At 45.8% G+C, this 17821-nt stretch overlaps 1 protein-coding gene and 1 non-coding gene across 4 annotated transcripts in view; one reads left to right on the top strand and one right to left on the bottom strand.

The window, feature by feature from the left end:
* The window catches only part of Itgam (integrin subunit alpha M), a 54580-nt gene extending 52350 nt beyond the window's left edge, over positions 1–2230 (bottom strand). For 2 of the 3 annotated variants that reach the window (XM_021167473.2, XM_021167472.2), the window contains exons 1-2: positions 2148–2226; positions 134–239 (exon numbers count right to left, since the gene is read on the bottom strand). In XM_021167473.2, coding sequence (XP_021023132.1) covers positions 134–239; positions 2148–2175 — 134 coding nt within the window. In that variant the 5' untranslated portion in view covers positions 2176–2226. Of the gene's footprint in view, positions 1–133; positions 240–2147 lie in introns of all 3 variants that reach the window. The other variant, XM_021167474.2, reaches the window with a different exon arrangement.
* Positions 2231–3053: 823 nt separating this feature from the next.
* LOC115031710 lies at positions 3054–3213 on the top strand. The gene has a single exon (XR_003837365.1). It is a non-coding gene; the product is annotated as a U1 spliceosomal RNA (small nuclear RNA).
* Positions 3214–17821: the final 14608 nt, after the last annotated feature.

Below are 17821 nucleotides of genomic sequence, written 5' to 3'. Positions count from 1 at the left end.
AAGGGAAGGGAAGGGAAGGGAAGGGAAGGGAGAAAAGAAAAGAAAGGAGACCTCAATAAGGAAACTCTTCTTTCCCCTAGCTTCTTTCCTCCGTGCTCCGCATGGAGACAGCAGGCTCCCCTGAGGACTTTACCTGGTTCCACCAAGCTGGACCACACTCTGTCCAAAGCCTCTTGCATTCTCATGGAAGGTCATGGGATGTTCAGTGTCCAGGTTGAAGCCATGACACAAGGCTAGGACTGGAAGGATAACAGAGAAGAGTCAAAGCAAAAGAACCAATACGGTTAAGAGAACAACACACATTTCCACCCGTGACCATTCCTGTCCACATTCATTGAAGCTCTGATGATTCTGGGCAGGGATCCACAGTGTGGGATCTGTCTGTTATGTTTTTGAGACAGGATTGTATATAGTCCAGTCTGGCCTGGAACACTACAGTGTAACTGTGGATAACCTAGACCTCCTGGTCTTCCTGTCTCCCATTCTGCCTCTCAAATGCTGGGGGTGCAGGGGTGGGCCACCACACAGAAATCCATCCTCTTTTTCTACAGAAGACCAGCTGGTTACACAGAACCCAGCACTGGGGAGGCAGTGGCAAAAGTCTCAACAGTGAGTTCCAGACCAGCAAGACTGCATAGTAAGACCATAGAGGAAAAGGTGGTGTTGGTGTGGTTGTTTCAAGACAAGGTTTCTTTGAGTAGCCCTGGCTATCCTGGAACTATCTCTGTAGAACAGGATGGCCTCAAACTCTTAGAGATCCACCTGCCTCTGCCTCCCCAGTTCTGGGACTAAAGGTGTGTGCCATCACACCCAGCTTGAAGAGCTTTTCAAGACAGTGTCTCACACATCCTAGGCTGAAGACCATCTTAAGCTCCTGATTCTCCTGCCTTTACACCCCACCCCCAGGGTGCAGGGATTACAGGTGTACACTACTGTGTCCAGTTTATCTGGTGCTAGGGATCAAATTGAGAGCTTTGTACAGCCTAGGCAAGCCCTAGGCTTCACCTCTATCTACCAAGTTTTCATCAAGGAATCTCAAGCTGTAGCCCATTATCACAATTTTTGTGATACAGGTTTATCCAGGAGATGAATGAGACTCTTAAGGAGTGACATTTCCCTTCACTGGGAGTAAAGTTAGCATCCTCTATCATTGATGGATGATAGATGTGTGTCTTTTAAGAGGGGTAGCAACCATATTTAACCCACAGGCCAAATATGCTGACTCAGGCTCAAGGGCCTGCACAAGTGCCTATGATGGGGTATGACCAGTCCCTCTCTAAGCCCACAATGGCCTCTTCCCCCACTGTCACAACCACAATGGTTTACACAACAAAGGGCTCAGTTAGAAATTTTCCTTCCTATGCAAGTTTCAAGTAGTTCCTTCCCTTCTTGACTCCCTCTCTACAAAAATAGACATAAAAGGAAACAAAACAGTTTTTTTGATTATCAGTCATTCAACAAACATCCACACTAGGTTCTTGGTAATTAGAACGTAAGGCTAAGGAGAAGTGGTATGTGGTGGAACACAGCCGGAAATGTATCTGCTGTGCTCCCTGGTGCAGCTCCTTCACCTCTCTGGATCCTGGTAGCCTGTCTGCCGAACAACCCTCTCAGCATCGATGGATTTAGTCCTTCATCCATGCATCCCTAACCATTCCTCCTGCCTACCTCTGCTCTTTTTCTCTTGGAATCCTTTATCCTTCCCTAAAGCCCTTTGCCTCTTCTCACCTAGCTCCTTCCTATTCCCTGACCTTTCTCTCCACTCACAGATTCAAAAGATCCCCTCCCCTTCTGATACCCGCTACTGACTTCCACTAGCACTGCACACACCTGATGGATAGACCTGCATCCAGGTAAAACACCCACACACACACACACACACACACACATAAGATTCCCTTTTTTCAAAGAAATAGCCAAGAGTTTGTCCAGCAAGGTGACTCAATTGGTAGAGGTGCTTGCCATTAAACACCGACCACCTGAGTTCAAGTCTCGGTATCCACATTCCCTAAAACCCTCGGCCTCTCCCCACCTACTCCTTCCTATGACCTTCCTCTCCATTCGTAGACCCAAGAGATCCCCTCCTTTCCAATCTGAGGACCCCCTTCTCCCCACCCTGAGGATCCCCCAAGACCCCGCTGACATACCTGTTACCAGAAGAACTTTAAGAGTCATGACTTAAAGGAACAAGGCCCTGGAAGAAGTGTGAACTGTGGCAGGCACCACAGACACTTTGAGGAAGCCACCAAGGCCAGGAGGGAGGGGTAAAAACAGAGAAGTATGAGGAAAAAGCTATGAGAGACTCAAAGAAAGAGGGTGGAGGCTCTACAAGCACCCAGCCCTCTGTAGCCTTCCTCTGGGACAAAACAGCCTGCTCTTCCCTGACACCCTGTTTCCTGGCCCGAACCATCAAGGTGCCATCTGACACTTGTCTACCTCTGGGATAGCTCAAATATTATGGAAAAAAAAAAAAGCTAAGTAGTAGGCTCAGTGTTTAGGATCAGACTGGTCTCCCAGGGGACCCACAATGTGGGGACTGGTTCCCAGTACCCACATAGAGGCTCAGAAACTGTCTATAACTCCAGTCCCAGGGCATCTGGTGCTCCCTTCAGCACTCATGCACAGACATGCATGCAGGGAAAACACCCACATACATACAACATAACAAATCTCTTCAAAAAGAAAAAATAGCCAAGAGTTGGTCAGCTAGGTGACTCAGTTGGTAAAGGTGTTTGCCACTAAGCGCTGACCACCTGTGTCCAATCCCCAGTTTCCATACGGTTGAAGAAAAGAACCAGCTCCTTCCAGCTCTCCTCTGATCTCTACATCCACGCCATGGTACATGCGCACACATACCCAAAGAGGAAAGAAACCATCGGCTTCTAGCCATAGTGTGGTGTTCTATATAATTCATGAAAGTATTTTGAAAACAGAACTTGATGTTATTATACACAGTGGAACTGAAGGATGTATTGGGAGATATTTAACCATTCCTACCTTGCTGCATGTGGAGTCTACTTGAAGTTGTTGTTCTTAAAAAACAATGGTTTCTCGTACTTACCTGGCAGGGGAAACACTATGATCAGGAAGATAGTTTTCCCAAGCGAGGCACACCCATTGCACTTGGGATGTGCTGACCCGTGATTTTCCCAAATCTAGGATACTCGACTATGTGATTTATGGTATGGAGGACTGTGTCTACATTTATCCCTTGGCCGAGAAAAAAGGTGGTTTCTTTACTCTCTGGGTTGTGTTTTGTTTTGTTTTGTTTTTGTCTTGTTTACATCTACTTATTTATTTGGGGTGTGTGTGTGTGTGTGTGTGTGTGTGTGTGTGAATGCTTGTGGGTTTCATCTGTGTAAGTATGAAGGTCAGAGCACAGCTTGCTGGGGTCAGTTTTCTTCTTCCACCATGCAGGTCTCAGGGATCAAGGTCAGGTCCTCAGGCTTGGTGACAAAGCACCTTTACCCGCCACCTCGTGGACCTTGTTCTCTACATTATCAATGTGTTGTCCAAGCTGATCTTGAGCTCAATGACTCAGTCATCCTCCTGCCTCAGCCTCCCCAGCCATAGACCTACAGGCATGCACCCGGGCCTGGCTTCCTTCTCTTCATCTTGACACATTTTCTATTGTTCCTAGTTATATTTTACAATAGTCCGGCGGAAGTAGATGTTTACCTGCTGGAAAATAAATAAATAAAATTCTATATACTTTGTTTCAAAGTTATTACATGCACACACAGACACACACACAAACACACACACACATGTGGGGCAAGTGGGACCAAGCCACCAGACAGAAGAACTGGTAAGACTGAGTTCAAACCCTTAAATCTCCAGAACCCATGTGAACGGTAGGAGTGAGGTCAACTCCCTGCCTAACTCTACCTGCTCTGGAATGCATAACCATGACACCCCACTGAGAGCCATGGTAATCAGTCATACAGAATAAAAACCCTGGAGTTCTCCATGCTAATGAGGAATCTACATAGGCCCCAGTGTTCAGCCAATGAGCTTCCCTTCCTGGGCATTCCTTCCCACAAGAGATATTTAATCCCTGTCTCACCCTGAGTAAGGTGTATGCATTCACATCTGCCATCTAATAAAGCAGTTGGAACAAGGACCATTTTTTCATTAAGGATGGTAGGTAGGGGTGTTAAAGAGCCATGCCTAGAGAAGGCAAGAGGGCCTTCTCTCTCCCAGCCCCTCTGCACTCTCGTGGCACTCACTCAGAATCAAACTGGGCTCCCAGACTCTAGTGTTTGCCTCAACTGGGGACTTCATTCTGCCTCACCTGGGCGAGCAGCACTCCAGCAGTGCTCCACACACCCCTGAGGCAAGGCAGCCAGCTGAGCAGCCCAGCCTGGCAACACAGAGGCTGAGCAGGTAGCTCAGTGAGTTAAGTGCCTGCTCTACAGGTATAAAGGCCGGAGTTGGGATCTCCAGAACCCATGTGAAGGCTGAGTGTGTTAACACCTCTCTTAACCGCAGCACTGAGGACAGACTGCGGCTCACTGCGGCTCACTGGCCAACCAGTCTAGCTGATCAATGAACTTCTACACTCAGTGAAGACCCTGTTTCAAAAAAGTTAAGTGGAGAATGATAGAGGAAAACACCTGACAACTCCAACCTCTGGCCTAAGCATGAATATACATGCATGGTGTGTGAACACACACACATGTATGAAGACACCCATGCAAAGACATACATATACCACATATACACATACACCAAAAAATTAAAATGTAATGTGACACATATCTATGATCTCAGCATTCAGAGGCTGATGCAGGAGGATTACTATGAATTCAAGATTGGCCTAGGATATAAATTAAGACATTACCTCAATATATATATGTGTGTGTGTATATATGTGTGTATATGTGTGTGTAGGTATATGTAGGTGTATATATATGGATAGATAGATAGATATAGATATAGATATAGATATAGATATAGATATAGATATAGATATAGATATAGATATAGATATAGATATAGATATAGATATAGATATAGATATAGATATAGATATAGATATAGATATAGATATGTGTGTGTGTGTGTGTATGTGTGTGTGTGTGTGTATATGTGTGTGTGTGTAGGTATATGTATGTATGAATGTATGTATGTATATATGTATATATCTCCCAATGGGTGGCCTGACACCCATGCTCATATGGAAAGCACTAATTGAACACTCAGGATTATTTCTAGCAAAGAAAGACATGAAGTTAATATGGTGTCTTAGATGGGGGACTGTTGCTATGATGAATACCATGACCAAAATCAGCTTGAGAGGAAAGTGTTTATTTGTCAGAACAGGAACTCAGACAGGGCACAGGAACCTGAACTGCTTACTCAGCTTGCATTCTCATAGAACCCAGAACCAGCTGGGCAGTGGTGGTTCACGCCTTTAATCCCAGCACTTGGGAGGCAGAGGCAGGCAGATTTCTGAGTTCCAGGCCAGCTTCGTCTACAGAGTGAGTTCCAGGACAGCCAGGGCTACACAGAGAAATCCTGTCTTGAAAAATCCGAAAAAAGAAAAAGAAAAAGAACCCAGAACCACAGGCCCAGGATGGCACCACCCACAGTAGGCCGGGCCCTCCCCCATCAATCACTAATTAAGGAAATGCCTTACAGCCAGGTCTTATGGAGCCATTTCCTCAGTAGAGGTTTCCTCTTTCAGATGCCCCTAGCTTGTGTCAAGCTAACCTAAAACTAGCCAGCACAGTAAGAGACAGGGAGAGAGTTCCAGGGCAGTGATGGTAGATAGATATTTTGATCACAAAATACGTTGTGTGAATGTATAAAAAATTCAAAGAATAAATAATATTCTTTTGAAAACAAAAATTAAATATAAATGAATAAACATTGTCATCTCCAAGATAGTGAGTTACGAACACAAGGCAGTTAACAGTCACTTCATTGTAAACCAGTCCAAAACGTAACAGCTTAGCACAGCACTTAATTGTGGTGGTTATTACTGCTGTGGTGGGTTCACTGTTATTTTGTAGTGGGTTATTGTTGTGGTGTGTACTGGAGGCTTTCCACAGAGATCTCTAGCCTAGCCAGGTGCAAGGGTTCAGGCAAAGGGGAGCGAACTCAAGTGGGGTGGGGGGGAAGAGTGCCTCTGCTGCTGCAGCTGCCTCCATGGCTGCTGCTTCTGCTTCTGTTGCCCCAAGACACCGCACTGGTCACTGGTCGCTCTGCACTGAGTCAGACTGGGTTGAGCTGACTAGCCAGTGAGGGGTGCCAGGGGAAGGGGATAGATAGCTTCTGGTGGCGTTTTGGGAGAGCAGGTCTCTTCCCTGGCTTCAGTGTTACAGCTCCTATGACAGAAGCTCTCAGCTGACAGAGTAATTCTCACACACCTTTATTCCTTCTGGATAGGATCTTTATATACAGTTTTGGGGTGGGTCAGGGTCTGACAGTAGGTGTTTCCTATCGGCCTGGTCTGAGAGCTTGGGGATACCTTATCTACATGTGGGAGGGCTTGGGGTGCTGTCCCTATGTGACCGATGGCCACAGACCTCTCTACAGGGGCAGGGAGCTATGGCTACGTGACAGGGGCCTGGTTCTGGGAGCAGGCAAGGATCCTACAGTTCCTTCAGGGTCTCCAGGGCTTTAAACCTTAGCTCAGCCTTACCAGGCTTCCTCTTACAGCCCACCACCCCACACTGTGTGGTTGTTACTGTTGTAGAGGGTTAGTATTGCCGTGGTGGGTTGTTACTGTTGTTGCTCTTTGGTTCCTGACTGTACTCCACCACCACCACCCCCCATGCCCATTCTTTCTTTTTTTCTTCCCCATGGCTGAGCATCTAACAAGTACAAGTAACATGTTTGGAAGGCGACATGGAAAAGTGAGGATGTGTGTAAGAACTAGGGCACTCTGGGCAACATTGGTTGCCTGGTGAAGAGACAAGGAATCTAGACACGTATGCTTAACCCACATTAGCTATTGATTGAAGAATTATTGGTGGGAACTCCTCCACACTCGGGCCGGGTCTGCCCTTACCCAAGTAGAGCAGGCTCCAGTAGTTGCAGAGTCCCCTCAGGTAAGTGGGTGATGGTTCTCTTGCAAGGCCACCTTGCATGGGAGTGCCACAGGCTGCAGGGACATGGATGGGCATCTGCCACAAGTATGGTTTTTTTTTTTTTTTTTCCTGGTACTTACTACCTGAGGTTGCAGAATATTGTCATTGTCTGTTACCTGACTCCCTAGTGGACTCTAAGCTCCATGACAGGAGGTTCTTGAGTGTTCTTCAGTGTCTCTCCAGTGCAGATTATGCCTGGTTCATAACAGACATTTGTAATGGTTTGAACAAGTTTGGCCACCATAGACTTAAATATTTGTATGCTTAGTCCCCAGCTGATGATGCGCTATCAAGGAAGGACTAGGAGGTGTTTTGCTAAGGGTGGACTTTGAGGTTTCACAAGCCCACACAAACCCAGTCCCCTCCTCAGCCTCTCTGTCTCTCTGTCTCTCTGTCTAGCTCTAGCTCTGTCTCTGTCTCTGTCTCTGTCTCTGTCTCTCTCTCTCTCTCTCTCTGTCTCTCTCTCTCTCTCTCTTTCTCTCTCTCCCGCTGCTGCTGCCTGTTGCCTGCTGCCTTTAGATCACAATGTAGCTCTCAGATACTTCTCCCACACCATGTCTGCCTGCCTGCCACCATGCCCCACCCCATGATGATAATGAACTAACCCTCTGAAACTGTAAGCCAGCCTCCAATGAAATGATTTCTTTCATAAGAGCTGCCTTGGTCATGGTGTCTCTTCGCAGCAATGGAAAGTGACTAAGACAACATCCAATAAAAATTAACCAAGAGAGAAAAGTCTGGGCATAGACTGATTGAAAGCATCCCTATTCGGGAACTGTGGGGCATCATCTATCCAGTGTAACTATTTTGGAGCTCTGAGGTCAATGCAAAGGATAACCTCATGCCCAAGTTTTGGCAGTCTTAGAGACCAACAAAAGAAAGAGATGAAAGTAGGAGGGAGACCTGAAGAGAAGGTCTCCAGTGGGAGAGGAAGGGGGTGAGGCCCAAGAATAATGGGTGAAAAATGACTAAACTTGTCAAACACTATACAAAAATAAAAATGAAAATGTGAAGCGAGAAGGGTGGGGTGAGCTGAGTGTCTGCATCTGCCTCTCTCAGCTTCCTGACCAGGGCGTGACCTGACCACTCACCTCCTGCCCTGCCACAACCCCTTCCCCAACACAGTTCACTGTACCCTGTGAACAAAACAAACCCTTCGTTCCTTCCATTGCTTTGTCAGGCATTTTGTTATAGCAATGAGGAAAGTTAGTGGAGCAAGGGCAGCTGATCTGCGGCTACACCAATGAAGAAAAGACAACTCCTTCTCTTCAGCTGCTAACTGCAGTTGTCCCTTCCACCCCTTCCGGAGGGGTAGGGCCTCATAGGCCCAGGACCCAAGCCTATGGACTGTTGATCCAATCCCTAAACCCCGCCACAGACATGCACATAGACTTGTCTCCCAAGTGATGCTAGATCCTGTCCAGTGGACAGTATTAACCACCATAGCTTATAACTTCCAGGAGAAAGTGTAGGTTGTAAATTGAGATTCATTTGGATCAATGTCAGCTTTGAACCCTGCAGCAGATATGGACTCCACCACACACGCCCATGGCAGGCAGCTGTGGGTGCATGCCCAAAGTAGATTACAGCTTACAGAAGCTAGAATCAGAAGTAAGCCCGAAAAGTGGAGCTGAGCTTACAGCTGCAGGCAGAAGCAGGAACTTACCCCAGGACCGCATCGGGTGCCTTTTCCCTGCTGGCTGAAGCAACTATCAGGAGATTTAAAGCTCCACAAGTGTTTCCCTTCTCCGCCCCCACCCCATGCCCTTCCTCTTTAATTACATGCATGTGTTTGTTTAGAGGAGGGGTACATACAACTTGCAAAGGCTCATGTGTGAAGGCCAGGGCATAACTTGTCGCCTTCTGCCTTGTGAAAACTCCAGGAATTGAACTCAAGATTACCAGACAAGAGCCTTCCCCTGCTGAGCCGTGAAGCTGACCCTCTCTCCCCCTTTTGGGAATCAAACATTTAAGGATTATGACATTCACAAGAAGCTGCATCCGGGATTAGAGAGGATTGCTCAGTGGTTAGGGGCACTTGCTGCCCTTGCAGAAGGACCCAGGCTCAGTTCCCAGTACCCACATGGTGGCTCACAACTATCTGAAACTCCAATTCCAGGGGACCCACGCCCTCTTCTGACCTCCACATTCATGCAGGCAAAACACTCCTAGTCATAAAATAAAATCAATAAATTCCTTAACTTTTTTTTTTTAAGAAACCACATTAAACAAAGCCAAAAACACCAGCAAAGCCAGAGAAACAGAAGAACCTGACGTCCACAGTTGTTTTATTACCGGATGCCAACGGTCAGCTTTAACAACGAAAAGCACAAAGCACACAAATACAAAAAGAAAATAATGCCTATCCCAAGGGAATGGAAACGACAGCAGAAACCGTGCAAGACAAAGACCAAGGGGATCTTCCTAGCAGAGTCAAATATGTTTTACATTCTCTTCTAGATGGGACACGGCTGTTGCTTCCAGGAACTCCCAACAGCAATGGCCGCCTGCATGAGACTTGTATAAGACTAGGGCTGTTAACATGCCACCACTGATGGGAGAAGGATCCCTGAGGAGCTAGAGCAGCCATCCTCAACCTGTGGGTCATGACCCCTGTTAGGGATCAATGACTCTTTCACAGGGGTCCCCTAAGACCATCAGAAAACACAGATATTTACATTATGATCCATAACAGTAGCAACAAAAACAATTTTATGAGGCAGATCCCATAGGCCTGCTGAAGCGGGGGCTGACCAACTCAGCTACCATCCAGGCCCAGATCCAGTGCTTTGAGATGGTCCACCCCAACATCCACTCCACCCATGAGCTGCTGGATCGTGTGACAAACCTGGTCCTGCAGAAGCAGATCTCGGATCGCTCTGACTCTAGGCAATGTTCAGGAATCACCAGTCAAACCAAACAAACATTGACCTCAGTTAAGCAAGAATAGTTTATTGAACACACACCTTAATACGGGACATCCAGGACCACAAAATAAAGAGACTCAGGAACCTAATTACAGTAATAGTCTGCTCTCAGAGTAGACTTTTTATAAGAAAAACCAGGTTCAAACCTTAACAACCAGGTTTAAAGGGCAAGGAGAGGATCAGTTGGCTTAATAGACAGAGTATTATCAGCTAACCTTTAAGCTGATTTCAGAACTTTGAGATAACAGAGCATGAATATTATAATCATAACTTTTTGGCTTATTAGTAGCATTCTTCAGTGTCAGCCACAAAAAACACAGTGAGCTCACGTGTAGGTGCAGGGAGGGCCGCCCAGTGGTCAGCTCTGACTCAAGATAATTTAGACGTTAACAATTCATATTGACCTTTGATTTGATGGGTCCTCCGTAAAGCTTTGCGGAATTTCTTAAGATTAGCAAACTTCATACAGAACATTCAGAACATATAGAAGAAAAAAAAAAAAAACAAGGAATGTGGTCAGCATGTCGTTGAGCCAAATCACTTCTCTGTGTCAGTGACTGGCAGGTATTCTATAGCAGCAATATGAAATATCTAGCAAGCATGGAACAAAATGGCAACAGCTATTCTAGGGGTGGGGGGAAGGGAGCCACCATAGCAGGTGCTGTTGACCATAGCAGTCAACAGCAGGATACTTGAGAGGAGTCTCAGTGATGGTCCAGTACTGATGGTGTGTCAGAAACCAGAAACCTTGAACCAGATCAATAACTCACTGCAATGAGCACTTGCACATAAAGCTGTTTGGGGGAAAAAAAAATACTGTGTGACACAGTGCAGCTTCCAACGTCACTACAATGAATGGATAGGTGCTGAGAGGGGGAAAAGATGGAGTAACAGAACAGTGCATGCGAGGTGGAGAGAGGCGGAACAAGGGAGGCCACAGCTGTGACAGCTGTGGGAGAAGGGTGTGGTCAATGGAGGGGCGTGTTGTTACCCAGTAGGGTCAGCAGGGTGGCATGCAGCAGCCTGGGGCTTGCGCAGACTGCCTCCCTAACACACTGCCCAGCCACACAATCACTCTGGCTCTGCACAACAACAGGATGTCTGAGAATGATTCATTTCCTGGAGTGGACCTCCTCATCTGTACAGTATAATCTGTACTTCCCCTGGAGGCCATGCTGGTATCAATGGTCCATACTGTTGCCCCAGGGTAAGATGAAGCTCCAGGGCAGTGTTGATGCCCATGGACCTGGATGTTGCCGTGGGCCATGTTTTGGTCCAAGGACCTGCCCTGAGCTGCCCTTCCCCCAGAGGCTCTTCCCTATATGACCCAGCCATTTTGGTTACCTGCCCCTTTTGTGTCCTTGCACTCTTGGCTGCCATATTTGATCCCCTTCTCTCTCCAACCCCTTACACACACACACACACACACACACACACACACACACAAACACACACACACAGTCCAGCTCAGTCTGGTGATGTTCTCTGGACTCTCCCAGACGTCCCTGCCTCTGGCTATGCTCCCCTCATGTATACAACAAACCATGTATGCTCCCCTCCTCCACCAAACCCAGGAACAGTCATGTGCTTTCCTTTTTATTTCTTTCTTCCATTAAAAACACATCAGAGCAGACTGAGAAACAGTGAACCAAGGAAGCTCTTTTGCTATAAAACTTGCCAGAGCTTCTTTCAAAAGGGGGGGGGGGGGAGGAAGGAAGATAAGAAAAAGAAAGGAAAGAAAAACAGCTGAAGACAGCTCAGAAGTTGAGAGCGCAGACTGATGTTGCAGAGGCCCCCAGCTTGGTCTGACTTCCACAGGTGTGTGCACTCATATGCACACACCCACATGAAGACACACATGTAACACAATGTAAAATAAGAAAAATGGGATGGGGTTGGTGAGATGGCTCAGCTGCTCTCCTGGAGGTCATGAGTTCAAATCCCAGCAACCACATGGTGGCTCACAACCACCCAGCAAATGGGGCTGGAGGGAGTTGGGGCCGGAGCAAGCAGGGGCCAGAGCAAGAGGGAGAAAGGGAAGTGGAAAAAAAAACTCAATGTATGATGATAAATAAGCATCATTGCTTTCTAAGGGGGGGGGAGGAGAGAGAGGGAGGGAGGGAGAAAGAGAGAGAGGGAGGGAGGGAGGGAGGGAGGGAGGAAGGAAGGAAAAATAGGATGGGCATGGGGACTCATGCCTTCAATTCCATCACTGAGGAGGCAGAGGCAAGTGGATCTCTGTGAGTTTGAGGCCAGCCTAGTCTACAGAGTGAACTCCAGGACAGCCAGGGCTACGTAGAAAACCTAAAATAATAACAATAATAACAACAAATAAATAACTAAAATAATAAATCAATCTAAAAGAAAGGGAAAAGAAGGAATTACAGCTAGGTGTGGTAGCACACACACACCAACCATCCCAGCACTCTGGAGATGAGGACAGAGGGTCAGAAGTTCGAGGTCATCCTTGGCTACACCACTCATATAAAGGCCAGCCTGGGATACAGAAAATCTGCTGAAAAAAAAATGGGGAAAAAGAAAACCCAGCAAGATGGTTTAGTGGGGAGAAGCCTAACATCCTCAGTGCAATCCTCATGGCTGAAAGAGATAACGGACTCTCAGAGTTGTCCTTCTACCCTGATAGACAGACAGACAGATAGATAGACACAAATACATATATCTCAGCACAAGTAGGCATACATACATACACATACATACACACACATATACACATATATACATACACATATACGCACATGTACACACACATATACACATACACACATACACACATACACACAGAGAGACAAACAAATAAAATATAAATGAATGTATCAAACTTTTATGAAGAAAAGAAAAGGGAGACCTGACACTACCATCAAGAATAGCACATTTCTCCCAAAGAGAAGCAAGAAGCCCATATCTGACCCTACCTCCCTCATCAACCACTGCCCTGGTTTCACTTCCATTTTGCAAAACTTCTCCAAAGCAGTTGTCTATATCCGCTGTGTGTTTTTAGCCCTAAAACTCCTTCCAAGCATGTGAACCCCATCCTAGCCCCTTCCCTACCGAAACAGTTTCAGAGATCACTAAGCCAATGTGGCTTACTGCCACCTTCAGTTCCTTGTCCTTATCTTTAGTGATTCAGCCCCTTTGACACTTCCTCACGACTTTCTGTAACTAATTTGTTTAGTTGCCAACTGAAACCCCACAGTGCTGTCTCTGCTACCTTCTCGGTTTCTTTGTCCAATTCTTTCTTTCCCAGTAGAAGAGCTCAGAGTTTAGTCCTTTTACCTCTTTTTGTAGAAGTCGTCGTAGTAGTAAATGTTGTTGTTGTTGTTGTTGTTGTTGTAGTTTGTTATAGTAGTAAAGGTAATTGTAGTAGTAGTTACAGCAATTACAGTAGAGGTAATAGTTGTAGTAGTAGTAGTGTTATAGTTGTAATTGTTGTTGTAGTTGATTTGAGACAGGGTCTCACTATGTAGCCCCAGGTGTCCTGGAACTCACAATCTAAAATCAGGCTGGCCTCAAACTCCCAGAGATCTACACACTTCTGTCTCCCAAGTACTGGCAGTTCATATGTATGTGTACATGTGTGTGTTCATAGATGTATTTGTAGGTGTGTGTTCACATGTACATCTTTACTGGCCAAATAATTCAACCCCTCACTGGCGTGACTTGTTTCATCGCCAGTCACTAACAATCTGACCTACCTTCTCAGTCACTTTCTGTGGATCGGCACATAAAGCAAGTCCGCCGCACACGTGGATCGGCACATAAAGCAAGGCCGCCGCACACCATTGAGAGCTGAATGATTTGACCAGTAAAGATGTGCCAGATCATTCTTAGGTTCGAATGGTTTGTTATTTATACAAACAGCCAAAGCTCCTCATGGTCTTTATCTTCTAAATCACAGAGGATGACAAACATAAAGCTATACACCTATGATCCCAGTACTTGGAAGGCTGAGACAGGAAATCAAGAGTTTGAGGACAGACCGGGCTCCATTTCCTGTTTCTCTGTGATCTGAGCAGCCTCTGCTTCACTCTCTGCTGCTCATTACCTTGCCTTCCCTGCAAATAATACACTGAGATGCTCTGAAACCAGGAGCCAGAAGTCAGATGATATTTTGGTCACAGTCATACAGCAGTAAATAACACAGAATATGAGCCAAACTGGGGAGGAGATGTTAAACCCTAGTTCTATAAGTATGTGATTTTTTTAATTGTATCTTTTTATGTATGTGGGTGTTTTGCCAGCATGTATGGCTATATGCCACAACTGGGCCTGGTGCTGGAGGAGAGCAGAAGAATGTGTTGGGTCCTCAGAAAGAGCCACGATATGAGTGCTGGGAACTGAATCCCACTCCTCTGGAAGAGTAGCTAGTGCTCTTAACTGCTAAGATATGTCTTCCATCCTGTCAGTATAGGCCTTGGTAACATTACTGTCTGGACCTCCTAGTTCTTATGTCAGAAACAGGGAAATTTTGTTATTAATATATTGTGGTGGTTGTGATAATTCAGGGAGATGGCGTGTTAGGGAGCACACTATGAATGCTACATGTGAAGTCCCTGTCTTAAGAAACAAGACAAGAAGATACACATAAATCTTTTATAAAAAGTTGAAAGTGTCAGGTATAGTAATGCACACATTTTTTTGGTTTTTCGAGACAGGGTTTCTCTGTATAGCCCTGGCTGTCCTGGAACTCACTCTGTAGACCAGGCTGGCCTCTAACCCAGAAATCCACCTGCCTCTGCCTCCTGAGTGCTGGGATTAAAGGCGTGCGCCACCATGCCCGGCTGACTCAGAATTTTAAAAGGAAGCCTAAATGCCCAGATCTCATTGCAAAAACTACCAACAATATGAAAGATCAAGCCAGTATCTTTGCTCCAAAACCCACCAGAACTGTAAAAACATTTGCCATTGAGTTTCCTAGATGAACCTCAGAATACAGAATTTAAGAGAACAAACATAGACTTCATCAACGAATTCAAGGAGTTTAAAGGAGACACAAAGAAACAGCTCAATGAAAGCAAGAGGAGAGGACCTGAGGAAAATGAACTTGAGTGGTACCCAGGATACTGCAAGCAGAAGGGCAACAGAAATCACACAGCCCAGGACTTGAGAGTGGAACTCAGTAAGGAGTTAGAAGCACTGGAGAGGAACTTGAGCTGAAATGAAGATGGAGTTGAAAAATCTAGTGGCCCAACTGGAAAACCCGAAGGGGAGCCTTATAAGTCAGATGATCCAAGCAGAAGACAGAACATCAAGACTCAAAGCCAATAAGCAAGATGTGACGAAAAATTAAACACAGGAAAGGAACACACAGGAATGTGGGACACTGTGAAAACCAAACCGTCCAACTACAGGTATCTATGAGGGGGAAGAATCCCAAGTCATTTGTACAGACAACACAAAATCATAGGAAAAAAAAAAAAAAAAAAACTAAGGAAGGGCACAGCTATATAAGAAACACACAGATACTTGCTCAACTGTGTTCATCACTGCTCTATTCATGGTAACTAGGAAACAGAAATAATCTAAATGTCCTTTAAGCAATGAACAGATCATTAAAATGGAGTACATATATGTTATGTGCCAAAGCCAGGATGCCTATCTAACATATTGAAGCAGACCTGGCCGACAGAGTCTCCCAGCATCCCTCAGTCTCTACCTGTTACAGGGTATGGCTGCCACACCCGCCCTGACCTTGAACTTTCCAGCTCAGGGTCTCGGCTGCCCCTCCCCAGAGTCTCTTCCCTATATAATCCACACATTTTGGTTATGCATCTCTCTTTGCTCCTTTTGTACCTTGGCCTCTTTGATGCTGTACTCAGTTCCCCTCTCTCCCTTCCCTTCCTCCTCTCCCCTCATAGTTCAGGATCATGGTCACTCAGAACTCTCCCAGATGTCCCTGCCTCTGGCTCTGCTCTCCTACATATCTATAATAAACTTTCTCCACCACCATACCTAGGAGCAGTCATGTCCTTCCTTTCCTTTTTATTTCTTTTTTCATCTAATATACACTATGGAAAACTATTCAGCTATAAACATGAAATTATGAACTTTGAAGATACATGGATGGCACTAGAAAAGATCCTATTTAATGAGGTAACCCCGACCCAGAGAGATAAATGTCACGTGTTCTCTCTCATCAGAGACTCCTGGCTCCAAATCCCCAAATGCACATACGTATCCCAGAATAAGAAGATAAAAAGGGACCATTTCAGGAACATGGCATAAGGAGGCAAGACAGAAGGGAATAGCAAGGTACAAGGAATCTAATCAGGAAAACGGAATGGAGGGCTCTTTAGGGAGGGGAGATGGAGGTAAATATAAAAGGAAGAGGTAAGAGGAGAAAATAACAATAAGGAACCTGAAAATTATTAGTTATAAAAATGTCATAGTATGAAAAGAGCAATAGTATAATTCATACTATTAACTTATAATATATGTAATTCTGTGTACAAATATACATCTGTACTTCAAACAAGCTTTTCTCAATTGGGCAGACAATGTTCCCCTCAAGAGCCAAAGGCTACCTAACAAAAATTCCAAGGCCAGCCGGGCGTGGTGGCGCACGCCTTTAATCCCAGCACTCAGGAGGCAGAGGCAGGCGGATTTCTGAGTTCGAGGCCAGCCTGGTCTACAAAGTGAGTTCCAGGACAGCCAGGGCTATACAGAGAAACCCTGTCTCGAAAAACCAAAAAAAAAAAAATCCAAGGCCAGAAATGAGAAGCCTTCTTTTGAGTTCTTGGTCAGGGCTGTCCAAGAGTCACAAAATATGCAGCCTATTGCTGTTGCCTTTCGTTGCCCCTCCCCCAGAGGTAGAAGGTAAGGCCCTGTTACTGAAGACATCATGTATGTTAGAAACATGGCTGCCGTCTCTGGCTGGAACACCCCTCCCTGAGGAATAGCTTTCATGGTCCTTGAGGGCACCACATAAACTTACAAAGGAGGGAGGCAGCCAATAGTCCTACCCAGCCTATGAACTACAACAATGACCAACATGGCAAGATAACACTAAGGTGTAGTCTAGTAGTGGCACACATACCTTGGAGTTAGCCAACCACTCTGTAGCTGGACTTAAGACCCTCTCAATGAAAGGGAGACCATACCTGGTACTGGAAACCTAGCCAGCTACTCAGTGCTAGTGACATCATGGGCCTTGGAGAACCTGCAATATCTTTACTAAACCAACATAATCACCAACTACAATCTAAACATTTGTCCTTATACTCACAGATAATTGCAGTCTTATCCCCTCATCAAGGAAACTTGTACTTACAACATATGGAGAGCATTACAGAGAACCACAACCAATCAAAATGCAGAGTTATGCACCCCAGTCCTATAGAGGGAGGTGTTGATTTCCTAATAGGTCCTTAATTGTGCCAATAAAGGAGGTAGAAGCCAACTGTTGGGCAAAGGGGAAAAGGTTGGACTTCCAGGTCCCAGGAGGAAGAGAAGGGATGCAGAGGGAGAGGATTCAGACCAGGCTTTGGAGTGTGGTGGAAGCTACAGTCATGTAGGTCTTGGGGCACCTAGAGTTTGTAGACTCCGCCACGAGAGGGGGCCAAGGAGGATAGAGGGAGCTAGTTGATAAAATTGTTGAGAAATTCTTCGCCCAGCCATTGAGTTATCTGGCTAGTTTTAAAATAATAAAACTGTCTAGTGTTTTCCATCCACGAGGCTAAGGTGGGCAGGAGGAGAAAGAGGGTAGATTGGGCAGTTGTTGGAGGCTTGGTGAAGCTATCCGTAAGGGACTCGGGGAGGGATTGAAGCTCCCAGGGGAAA

This window comes from Mus caroli, chromosome 7 (assembly GCF_900094665.2).
Source record: "Mus caroli chromosome 7, CAROLI_EIJ_v1.1, whole genome shotgun sequence".
Classification (NCBI taxonomy): Eukaryota; Metazoa; Chordata; class Mammalia; order Rodentia; family Muridae; genus Mus; species Mus caroli.
This window is presented reverse-complemented; position numbering and strand designations above follow the sequence as displayed.